At 36.5% G+C, this 12,655-nt stretch overlaps 2 protein-coding genes across 2 annotated transcripts; both read right to left on the bottom strand.

Moving 5' to 3' along the window:
- Positions 1-1,968: 1,968 nt before the first annotated feature.
- LOC145590821 (uncharacterized) lies at positions 1,969-5,712 on the bottom strand. The gene is made up of 5 exons (XM_081647212.1): positions 4,495-5,712; positions 4,152-4,333; positions 3,957-4,073; positions 2,182-2,307; positions 1,969-2,086 (listed from the first exon to the last, which is right to left on the bottom strand). The coding sequence occupies exons 1-4, from the start codon at positions 4,508-4,510 to the stop codon at positions 2,293-2,295; spliced, it is 330 nt and encodes a 109-aa protein (XP_081503338.1). The 5' UTR covers positions 4,511-5,712; the 3' UTR covers positions 1,969-2,086; positions 2,182-2,292.
- A 1,490-nt stretch (positions 5,713-7,202) lies between these two features.
- LOC145592092 (uncharacterized) lies at positions 7,203-9,914 on the bottom strand. The gene has a single exon (XM_081648560.1). It carries the CDS (start codon positions 9,912-9,914, stop codon positions 7,203-7,205), a length of 2,712 nt encoding a protein of 903 aa, XP_081504686.1.
- Positions 9,915-12,655: the final 2,741 nt, after the last annotated feature.

Raw genomic sequence — 12,655 nt, 5'->3', positions numbered from 1 at the left:
AGAAAACCTCAAATCTATTGTTTTTTTGGTTCCTTCGAGGAACTATAGAGATGCTTGCTAAAAGAAGATTTGAAGCCAATTAGGAAAATGTGCTAAAATTGTTTTTAGATGAAGGTGAATTGCGTTTAGGTAGTTCTCTATACTTAGTATGTCCTATGTTTCAATCAACCCTCGATATCTTAGAACGTTCTTACCTTTGTTTTTTTAGAAAGTTTGATATCCTCTCGTGTTTTGACCATGTGCAAAAGTCCATTGTATAAGCACCTCTTTTCCTTTTAAGTTTTAATTTCTCTTTTCCCTTTTATTGCTTTGCCTCCCTTTTCACTTAAGATTTATGGGTTAATCTCTTAGGAAACCCTTACGAGAGCATCACTCGTCCTCTAGAGCGATCTAGAGGTTTAAATGGCTTGTCAATTGTTGCTAAAATTGACCGTGATTCCTACAAAAGTGAGTTAGTGTATATTCCTTTATTCTCTAGTTTTTCTCATTTCTTGCTTGCCTAAATAATGTCATCATTTTCCTTTAAGCTTGATTTTGTTTTTCTCGAGGACGAGCAAAGGTTTAGCTTGGGGGAATTTGATGAGTGTCATTTATAGCACTCTTAGGCTAGGTTTTCTTTGTAGTTTTATGCTCGTTTTTAATCTTTCACTAGTAGAAAAAATGTCATTTGTAACTGACAAAAACGGGCTTTTTGTAACCAACTTTGTCCGTTACGTATACAGGAGTTACAAATACTATTAGGCTTTTGTAACCAACAGTGTTAGTTACAAAAGGTTAGGCAATTGTAACGGACTCTCTAAATGTTAGTTACAAATACCCCATTTTATAGCCTAATTTGACAGTTTATTGTAACTAACTTTTTAATTGTTAGTTACAATGAAGCTATTATTTGTAACTATCACGTTAATTGTCCGTTACAATTATATGTTTATTCGTAACTACCAGATTTATTGTCAGTTACAATTATACCTTCAATTTATGATAATAATTCAGGCTATTTGTAACTAATGATTAATTTGTTGGTTACGAATAATTATTTTTAATTTTTTTTTTCGTCCAAATAATTTATATACGGAGAAGATATCATAGATAGTTCCTGCAGGTTTGAGTACATAGACTCATATACAATCTGGTTTTCTTACAGGAAAACGGACAGCATCTCCCCTGTTTTACGAACATCTCAACTTCAAGTTGATATTGATTAATAAAAACCTGTACATAAACCTGTACTCACAACACTACTCTAACATCATTACCATTCACCAATAAATGAAGTCATCATTCCACATAACAAATTAAATGTCGCACATCAATAAATCCATTCACTAATCAACAAACAAGCTCACCATAACTACATATGCAATCAAATTAGTTATGCATTCGATGAAAATATAACTAAATTGGTTCATTTAATAAATATTTTCTTCTAAAGAAATTTGCCCACTGTTCTCGAGTTTCATTCAATTCCCTTTCATCATAAGCCATTTTCCTTGCAGAATATACCTGGGAAAATACAAACAAATATTATATATTCAAATACATTCAAAAGGATAATTTTAATTATTTCTAAGAAACAATCACACGTCACTTACCTCCTCTAAATTACACTCGCACTCACTGTGACCAGCAACAACCTCATACATGTATCTCATGACGTAATATCCACACTCAGTACCTCATTTTTGTTGAGCACACTAGAATTTAAACATGAAAGCCCACGATTACATACCCATTAAAATGCTAATGCATGCATACATAAATTTGTTTAACGTAAAGGATATCACTTATGTACCTCCATTTGCTTAAATAGCAAATTTTTCCTTCTACTTTTCAAAACATTACCCTTTAATTTAGACAAATACACCTTGTATGCCCTGTAAAAAAAAATTATGATAAAAAAATAGCAACAGCAACATTTTTCATAACCTTTGAATTTATTATGTGAAAATGATGTTCTTTCTCTACTTACTTCATTAGTATATCAGCCAATCTCAATTTTCTTGGGGTCTTTTTAGGACAAGTGGCAGGATCAAACTCGAACACAAGGCCCAATTGTAAGTTTATTACCAAAAGCACCCAATGATTACTATACAAAAAATGACATTCCATAAGACTTTAATTAACTTGTAATTCACAAACATATACATTAGTAAATAATTAAGCATGTGTCGTAGGACATACCTTTGAAGATACGGTGCTAACATGAATTTGCAATGCTTATCCTCCTTTTCAAGTTCGGACATAAAAGCCTTTTTAACATACCCATGAACTTGGAGATAATCGTGCTCGATTTCAGCTACCGAAATCCTTTGAGGACAAAGGAATGTGATCTCGGTTATATTTAAAATGGAAATGTGCATATGAATTAGGTACCTACAAAATAAAATTTGCTTACTTACATATAGGATGGGATATGTAAATATCTTTCAATTACACATACAGATTAGAGTGTAAAAATCTTACAAAATGTAGACATGAAACAATGAAACATTAGCCCATGCTCCTCTAAGAAGTTCTGATACGTCCGTAGCTGTAACAAAAGTTTCTTTATCCTCATCTTGATAGAAATAAGGAGCCTTCAATGATACCGTTATAGTATCATACTTGTTAATATCAGAGCTCATGAACCAATACAACATCTCACAACACTCACTCAAACTACCAACAATGCTATCGTCAAGTAGGTCAAAGCCTTTAGTAGTTAACTGCCCTGATTTAACGCCACAACTATCAACTTTCTCATTGGCTTCTACTGATTTAGCCTTCTTTATCAGTGATCCCATGTCCTTATAAATTTAATATTTGTTAAATTATTATTAAGTTTAAAAAAACATTTAACATACTCATAATTAAATTTTTTAATGTAGAAAACATTATACCTCATCTTTGAAAATCACTAAATAGATGGGCCATTCCACAAAGTAACCTGTCGCTTTACCTAACTTAGTTTCACCATCTGGAGCCTTCATCGGTAGATCAAGAGAGGCATAGTCGGGGTAAGGATAGTCCACACTAACTTATAGTGCTTCGGATTCATGGTAAGGTTATGAGTAACCCCGTCCAAACATGGTTGTGCTGTTCCATCTGCCACGACCACTTTGTTCTCATTGTGCTCATCATTCAAGGCAAGAAAACATGGAGTCGGGACCTACATTGTTGAATATTGAAGACATATTATCTTATGATTTGAAATTTAAATTATGAGATACAAATATCTTAATATTTTACATTTACCTGTATCACACGTGGTGCTTTAATTTGATTAAGATTATTTGCAAGGGGCGATTGAAGTTCAGTAATTGTTGGCATTATTGGCAATGTTGAGTTTGAGCGAGGAATCAAATTAGCCGGATAAGTCTGAATCTCCTCAGCTACCCGTTGACTCAACCTTTCTTCAAACTTTGCTTCAAATTCCTGAGCTAATGAATCTTTCATTTCTTCCAATTCACTAAAAGAACAGCTATTATGACTTGATCTTTTCCCCTTTCGATCTTTCTTCCCAAATGCTTGAGTAAGGCCAACACCAACCCCACACCTGCCAAGTCCTTTGACATGGCCCCGATTATCCTTTTTCCCTAATGCTAAGGTTAGGGCATCAATGCCTCGCTCTTCACATGAACTTGTTCCTTCTTGTCTCTCTACGGACTTCGTTTTCATGTTCTCTAACTACATGATAAAAATGATGATTAATTATAGTAAGGTTAATGCAAGGTTAACTATTACAAACACGTAGATGAAGAGCTTGCATAATATAAATACACAATGAGAATAGAACTTACTACTGATTTAGCAATTGCAACAGTTTCTTCATCTTTTGGCTCTATACCCCATGATCCATCGGGTAAATTAATTTGACGTGCTAAGACCCATTCAAGAGAACGATGCGTGAGCCTTTCATTTAATGATGTAGTAGTACTTAATTCAGTGGTGTTGCTCGTGGTTGATGATTCAGATACCGAGGGAAGTCTATTTGACTTTTTCCAGTGTTCTCGAGCCCTCCCATAGCTTCTTTGCCCTAAGTGATGTCGATATTTGTTTTGTTTTGCATTTTCCTTCCCCCTTTCACTTTTAAGCTGTTAAGTAATAACCATATTAGTATTATATTCATAGTCATCTCATTCTTAAAACATTTAACACTAATAATTACATACCTTGAATTCTTCTGATGTGTAATATGCCTCAAAATCTTTCCACTGCAGCTCTGAGATTAAACCCTCATAAAGTTCCCACGGCTTCATTTTTGCACTAGGTGAATCTTCGGCAGGAGCTTCGGTTTTTGTGATAAAGCGAGCGTTTAACCATGACTTGTGCCGCCTAAATCTGTTCCCAACAGCTACATGAAAGTTCTTTTCCTTAACACCTTCGGGATCATCAGTGTGGAACTTTCGCTGCTCCAAAAAAATTATAAAAAAAACCAAAGTGCTGAAGAAATTATTCGACAAGGTAAGGTTAACATAGACTTAATAAATTCTCAAGGATTTAAATCATTTATACCTTTGTCTCCTCCCATAGGTTTTTTTTCTCCACCTTATCCATCTTTGAATGTTCCTTAACATTGATGTCAACTTTTTTGGAACAAGTCCCAATTTGTTTTCCATATTCAGATTCCCATTTCCCCGTAGGTAAACCAAATTCATCAAATTCAAGGAAGATAGGAGTTGTTGTTTGGACCCCTTTTGATGGACCTCTTCCTTTTTTCTTAGGCTTAGGTTGTGATGTAACAACATCATGTTGAAGTTCTTCCATATCTTGACGTTCTTGGTTGTAGTCATCTCCACTTTCCTCCATGGAAATTCTTGGTCTGCTATGAAACTATCTCGATAAAATCTGAAGCCAGCAAACACAACATATTGTAAATGGTAAGCAAGATCCTCAACTGCAGTATATGTGTATATAAATTCTGATTTTGTATATTAGAGAAGTCTGAGTCCAGGTAGCAATTGTAGCATAGGTTCTCTCTGACAGTAGTTCCACCTGTCACTACTCTAGGTATGTATGCCAAATTAAGTGATGCTGAAGGTGAAGGTAGCAATTTTGATTTATTTTTCAGTTAGGCTTCTTAAAATAAGACATGGCAGAAAGTTTGATGTATGCCTTAGTTCACAAAATATCACCCATTTTATTACAGAATATGCACCAATTATTTATTACAGAATTAAAATAAAAAAATGCTCACAGAATATCACCCATTTTTTCCATAAAAAACGTAAATTTCAGAACCATAAAAGCCTCTCAAAAGTTGCCAAATAAATAAAATTGATGAAGCAATATGTCCACTAAACCAAATAAATTCAGCTAGACGTCTAAAAGCTTTAAAGGCCTAGTTTTAACTTGACATGTACCAAAGGTTCCGAAAGCTGCTTGGCCAACTTTATAAAAGAAATTTGTAAACAAATTAGACAATCAGTTAAGCTATCACCAATTCCTATCGGAGTTTGTTATTATGATGAATTGCGGAATTTTTCTCCTCGGTTAGCTTTACAGTAAGAGCTTTTGCATACATTATTATGAAGCTGACAGAATTCAGATTAAACAGGCCAGGAGAAAAGAAACCAGCAATCTAATAAGCAGCAAGTCAACATAACTATACACCCTAAATTATACACCCTACCATCAGGCTGCAACGAACGAATGTTAAGGTATAATAATCCAAAAATCAAACCTCAAAGCAAGAAACCATGTTGTGTGTGTGTGTGTGTGTGTGTGTGTGTGTGTGTGTGTGTGTGTGTGTGAGGGGTGGAAGAGAAGGGAGGGGGAGGGGAGGGAGGAATAGAACTGCATAAGATTCTCATAGAGTCTCAAAACTCAAGTTGGATAAAGAGAGCATCAAAGTAGTTGTAAGTCAATACTGTTCATCAATTAGTCATTTCCATATATCTGTGATTCAGTAATTAGTCATTTCCATATATCAGGTTTGCACACAAGCATGGCCAGCACAACTAGCAAAGCTGATAATAAGCTAGACAACAACTGGCCAGCACAACTAGCAGAGCTGCAGTGCAATCAAGACATGTTAAACATCAAACTAAGGCATGAGTACCATCTCCTTCAGCCTATTCAGTCTATCATAAGACAAAAGGCATATTATAATGTACATGCAAAAAAATTTTGGAGAAGTTTAATGAGCTACAACAGCATTGTATTAATTATAATCCTGCAGTTGAAAACTGAAAGATGCTTCTTTGTTTACTACAGTTTCAAATGACAGAGCCATTCAGGAAATGGAAGATCCTGATGACCAGAGAAAAAAGCATCAGTTGATTCCAGATAATAACAGATTCAGAGAAATCTTAAAATTGGCAGAAGTCAAAACACCATCATTCAAATACAGATTCAGTTGATCTCAGATAATAACATAGATAGCAAGAGAAGAAAAAGACAGCAAGCACACACAAAACAGAGAAAGGACAGAGTGGCATACAAAATTCAAGGAAGCACAAGTATTGAGTAATTGATCACAGTGAAAAGTGCTTCCAATAAACACATTATTTTAAGAAAATTCATTCCATGCATTCAATACCAAAGCCTAAATAAACAATATAATCAAAACAATTCAAGCTCCAGCACAACAGCTAAAACTGCGTGATAATCAAAAATAAAAGCCTTAATAAAAATGTTGCTTTAACAAAAGCCCATAAAGAAAACAGAAAATTCTATTGAGCCAACCAGATGAAGCTTAGGTAGATTCTAATAAGCACACAATGAAATGACATTCGCAAGAAAAATTAACAAACTACTGATGACTTAACAAAAATAAGCCCATATATATACTTAAGTGCCAGTGATTTGACTATCCTCTACTTACCCGGTCACCAGGATACAGCACTAAGATCTGTAGCTGCTAGAAAGATCTCAAGGAAGTTCTGCATAAAATCCTCTTTCTCAGGGATAGTTGTCTTACACACTGCACGCATACAATAACAAAAGGGTAAGATGAAATCTATAAGCTCGCAGAAGTTAAGAGCTCAGTCACTGCATTCTCAGCAAAGGTATTCCCACTAATTATGTATAACATTATAATTGGGTATGGTGCAAATGATGCAAATTAGAACAGAAACTAACTGCAATAAGTTGCACAAATTACTAAGATCAATTTAAAATCTCCGGAGAAAAAAAAAAGAAAAAAAGAGAGAAAAACCAAGTTCATTGCTAATATTACAAAATTGCTAACCTAACATAGCAAAATAATACTAACATAAACCCTATAGTGGTGTCGTAACTAAATCAACCTCCACCCCTTCGTCACGATCATAGTCCTCATCATCAACTATATCTTCTCCATCTTGAAGAGGTTGGACACCCATGGATAAAGGTGGGGTGTCATCCAATCTGTCGTACTCTTCTTCATCTACGACATCTTCAACACCAACAATTCGTCTTTTTCCTTGAACCACAACACGCCACATTGGATCCATGTTGTCTTTGATGTAAAAAATATGTTTAGCTTGTTTTGCTAGGATAAAAGGCTCCCCAACTTCTATATAACGACTTGAATCTACCAAAGTATAACCAAACAGAACATCCCTTTTTTGTCCACGACGATTGTCAGCCCACTTGCATCGAAAAAGAGGAATGGTGAAATCAACATAGTCTAGCTCCCAAATCTCTTGAATAACCCCATAATATGCTTGTGTCGTATCGATTAGCCTTGTATCTTTGGCACTTGAGTATTCTGTTGAAGATGCAACTACAACAACGCCACTATTCTGATGAACACTCTTTTCATCCTTAAGACAAGTAGAGAAAGAATATCCGTTGATGTCGTAGCTCTCATAAGTATAAACAAGTGGTTGGGGACCTCGTGCTAGCCACTTGATCATTTCTGGTACATTTTCATTTTGACTCAATTGAAGCTTCACTTGGACTTGAAACCACTCAACAAACCGGCGATTATGCTCTTGCATCAATGAATAAGCAGTTATTCTTGAATTTTGACATTGCAATTCATGTAGATGCTTTTCTATGTATGGATGAACTTCAGAGAGTTGTTGCAAAACATATCGATGGGCCTTTTGAAATCTGTCAATCGGAGGCCTAACCAATTTTCGACCAACTGTACCCTTCCCTTGCAGCCTTCCCTCATGTCGAGATACGGGAACACCAATTTCTTTAGCCCTAGCCAAGAACACAACACAAAAGTTCCCAGCTTCCTCTACCACGGTAGCTTGAATGATACTACCCTCAGGACTTGCTCTATTTTTAACTTTATCTTGCAAACTTCCCATGTGCCTTTCATAAGGGTACATATAATGCATGAACACAGGACCGCATTCTTTAATCTCTCGAGGTAAGTGGATAACTACGTGTACCATTATATCAAAGAATGAGGGTGGAAAATACATCTCGAACTTGCATAAGGATTCAATAACATCAACTTCCATTTCATCAAGCCTTTTGGGATCGATTGCCTTACTACATATGTCACTGAAAAAGTGACAAAGCTTCACAACGGCATACCTAACATGTTTCGGCAAAAGCCCCCGAATAGAAATTAGTAAGAATACTTGCATCATGACATGACAATCATGACATTTCATACCAGCTACTTTCTTATCGATTACCGAAACAAAACGGCTCACATTCGAAGAATACCCCGTAGGTACCTTGATTCCTTTCAAACATTCACAAAAAATCCTCTTCTCTTCCCTGGACAATGTGTAGCACGCATGAGGCAAGAATGATTTCTTCCTGCTTTCATTATCCTCGGGCCATAACTTTGGTCGAACATTGGCTTCCTTCATGTCTCTACGCACAGTAGCACCATCCTTGGTCTTCCCCTTAATATTCAACAATGTCCCAATCAATGAATCACAAACATGTTTTTCAATATGCATCACATCTAGACAATGTCTAACTCTTAAGTGCTTCCAATAAGGAAGTTCCCATAACTTAGACACTTTTTTCCATAGAACACCCTTCTTTGGTTTCGGTGTGTGAAGCTTTCCATAGACTGTGTTGATATGTTTAATTCTTTCATAAATCTGGGTCCCTGTCAATGGCTTACGACACACTCCTTTCTCAATAAACCCGTTGAATTGTTTCTTCATCTTTCGATATGGATGGTCTCGACGAAGTGACCTTCTAGTATGCAAATACACATTCTTACCCCAATGTTTCAGGAATGCAACTGGCATATCATCTTCACATACTAGGCATGCTTTCTGTCCTTTGTTTTTGTACCCCGACAAATTTCCATACGCCGGAAAATCATTAATGGTACAGAAAATCATGGCTCTTAGTCTGAAATTCGTCCCGGTATGAGCATCGAATGTCACAACACCTTCATCCCACAACAGCTTCAAATCATCTATGAGCGGCTCTAAGTACACATCTATGTCATGACCAGGTTGTTTAGGACCTGATATTAACAATGACAGCATGATGTACTTTTGCTTCTGGCATAACCAATGAGGTAAGTTGTATATCGACAAAAGAACCGGCCATGTGCTATGTTTGCTACTTAAAGTGCCATAAGGGTTCATCCCGTCCGTACTCAACGCAAGCCTCAAGTTCCTAGGCTCATTACCAAACTCTGGAAATGTCTCATCAATGTGTTTCCATTGCAACGAATCAGCCGGGTGTCTAATTAACCCATCTTTCTTCCTTTCATTGTCATGCCACACCAAGTTTTTAGCATCTTGCTTGATTGAAAACAGACGCTTAGACCTTGGAATTATTGGAAGATACCATATGACCTTAGCTGGCGGCCACTTCTTACGGTCCAAGTTTAAACCCTCTCGCTTGTATCGAGACTCACCGCACTGTGGACAAGCATCTAAGTTTTCATTCTCCTTTCGAAAAAGCACACAGTCATTAGGACATGCATGGATCTTGGTGTACTCCAAACCCATGGGACACATCAATTTCTTCGCATAATAGGTGGACTTAGGAATGTCATTCCCCTCGGGGAACATATCCGAAAGAGTTTCTAACAACAAAGTGAAACTCGTGTCAGTCTAACCGCTCTTTGCTTTCAAGTTGAATAATGTTAACACCCCCAAAAGCTTGGAATACTTTGTACAACCAGGATATAGTGGTGTCTCTGCAGCCTTTGACACCTCCTCAATTGTACGAGAATGTTCATTCACACGATCCTCCAACCCTTCCATCATATCATTGATGTTATCTTCATCAACATTGTTTTCATGATCAAACCCATCATCATTATCACTACCACCCGACTCCCTATCAAGTTCGGTATCATTATTAACAGGAGATGAACTGCCCATAGGAGTAAGTTTTTCACCATGTCAGTACCAAACCGTGTAGTCTAACATGAACCCATGAATAATCAAATGTTCCTCTATTTTCTTAATGTCATCCCACCTCTTCACGTTCTTGCAATGACAACAAGGGCAGAAGATAAGTCTTGCCCTAGTAAGTCTTTGTTCAACAACAACACTCCACTAATGTTGCACAGCAATTTTACAAAACCCATTAACTCCTTCCAAGTATGCAGGTGAAGTTCGAATTGCATCATACATCCATTCACGATTCATTTCTATAATGTAATAACATGTTATATTCAACACCAAAAAAGCAAAGTATCTACCCAGTTATGACGTGATTCATAACTAGAATTTGAACGACAAAGTATACACTATGATATAACACACACTAATTAAGGCAGATGGACTTTATATCTGAAATGTCATAAACCCAATATCGACAAAATCCACCTCAGAGTGAGATAACACATATAACACTTAAAACCAAGCTAATCAAAGCATTCAAAAAGATTACACAACCCAAAAATCAAGAGATTAACCCCATAAAATTAAATTAAATTAAATAACACAACTACGCCTTAAAGATTTTAACCCAAAAAATGATTGAGACTCCCAAAATATAATTCAAATATAATAGATAAATACAATATAAACAGAAGCTATCAACATAATATTGAGACACAAAATTGAATAGGTATTTACATGCAATATAGATAGAAAATTGAGACAAAAAACTGAAACAGAAATTTGAATTCAATATAAATAAGTATAAATTTAAATTCAATATAATAAAATCAAACTCCCAAATCAAATAAAATTGAAACAAAAAATTGAAAGCAGATTTCAATCTGATTTCTAGCATTTACCCCCAAAACCTCATCATGGCAAAATCATACAAGCATAGCAAGACTCTCGAATTTCAAGCATAGCCCTCAGAATTCAGAAATTTATAAACATAATAATCAGAACTTGCAAAAAAAGATCATAGCCCTATGATTTCTAGAGTACAACAACCAAAGAAGTGAAAGAGCCCAATTTGCATGTAAAAAAAACCCAAAAAATTCTCAACAAATACCTAAATTACTGTTGAAGCGTCCTGACGGTGGCTGACGGTCGAACCAGCGGCGTGACGGTGAAACAACGGTGAACAGTGCCGGTGAGAAAGAACCTGCTTGAACTCCGGCGTAGGTCGATAATTGTGGAAAGCGTAGTGGTCGGAAAATTCTTGAACTCCGGCGGAACTCCAACGGTCTTCAAGTTGCAGGTGGATGGCGGAACTCCGGCGGCTTTAACCCATCGTAGCCTCGCAGGTCGCCGTCTTCGATCAATTTTCGTGGGTTTTGTGGAGAATTTTCGTGGGTTTTGTGGGGAATTTTTCGTGGGTTTTCTGGGGAATTTACGTGGGTTTTGTGGGGAATTTTTCTGGTTGATTTTTCTGGGTTATGTGGGAAATTTTCGTGGGAATTTTTCTAGGTTATGTGGGAAAATTTTGTGGGAATTTTTCTGGGTTATGTGGGAAATTTTCGTGGGACTAAGGTTGGGGGTAATAGGAGGTCAAGGGTTTTACTGTTGACTAGCTTAGTTTTTTTTATTACTTTATTGGAAAAAATAAAATAAAATTAGTATTTGTAACGGACTATGTGTTGACAGTTACAAATATATATTTACAGAAAATATAAGTATAGTAGTCGTAATTGTCAATTTAATTGTAAGTTACAATAACAATTACTTGTAACCAACAAATCTTAGTCAGTTACTATTACATGAGTCTTACAGATTATTACTAATTATTTGTAACGGATTTTTTAAAAGTTAGTTACAAATATACTAATTGTAACTAAAAAGTATTGTTGGTTACAAATAGGGGGTTACAAATGACGTTTTTCTACTAGTGTTTTATGTCGTGGTTTTGCATAATAATGCTTGTTTTGCATGTTTGTGCGTAAGTTTAGAGAAATGTGTGCTTTTGATGGTTTTCTTTCTATTTTATTCATTTCTCGGTTATCTTTTCTCGCTTCTTCGTTTCTTTGACTTGTTTTGTGGGTGTGTTGAGTCTCCCGAGGTTTAATTATTAAGGAGGAAGCTCAAGCACATTCAAGGAAGTTGATGGAGCTAAGTTCGGGAATCCAAACATGCAATTCAAGCTAGCTCCGCAAGCACAAGAAACTTGGAATCAATGCTTTGGCTCAAAGTGTTTAAATGCTTGGAAGATAAAGGAGCTGCCCTTCTCACGAGCATCGCCTCGAGTGCACCAATGATACGGATGCTCGGGACCGCAGAAATCGATCGAGCAAGCGAACGAGGCAAGGCCACGAGCACCAAGCAGGGGTGCGCGCGCACAGCATAGGTGGTGCGTGCGCGCAGACCCACCTTTGCGCGCGCGCGGCCTAGTGGTGCGCACGCACCAGGCTCCCCGTTCCTCTTCA

This window comes from Chenopodium album, chromosome 18 (assembly GCF_948465745.1).
Source record: "Chenopodium album chromosome 18, dcCheAlbu1.1, whole genome shotgun sequence".
Taxonomy (NCBI): Eukaryota; Viridiplantae; Streptophyta; class Magnoliopsida; order Caryophyllales; family Amaranthaceae; genus Chenopodium; species Chenopodium album.
Note: the sequence above shows the minus strand (reverse complement) of the source record. Positions and strands in the feature narration are given on the sequence as shown.

Coding starts and splice junctions, on each gene's coding strand:
- LOC145590821 (XM_081647212.1), bottom strand. Junction 4,074..4,151: donor ACACATCAGAAGAATTCAAG/GTATGTAATTAT, acceptor ATTACTTAACAG/CTTAAAAGTGAAAGGGGGAA.
- LOC145592092 (XM_081648560.1), bottom strand. CDS start 9,914: ATGTTCCCCGAGGGGAATGACATTCCTAAGTCCACCTATTATGCGAAG.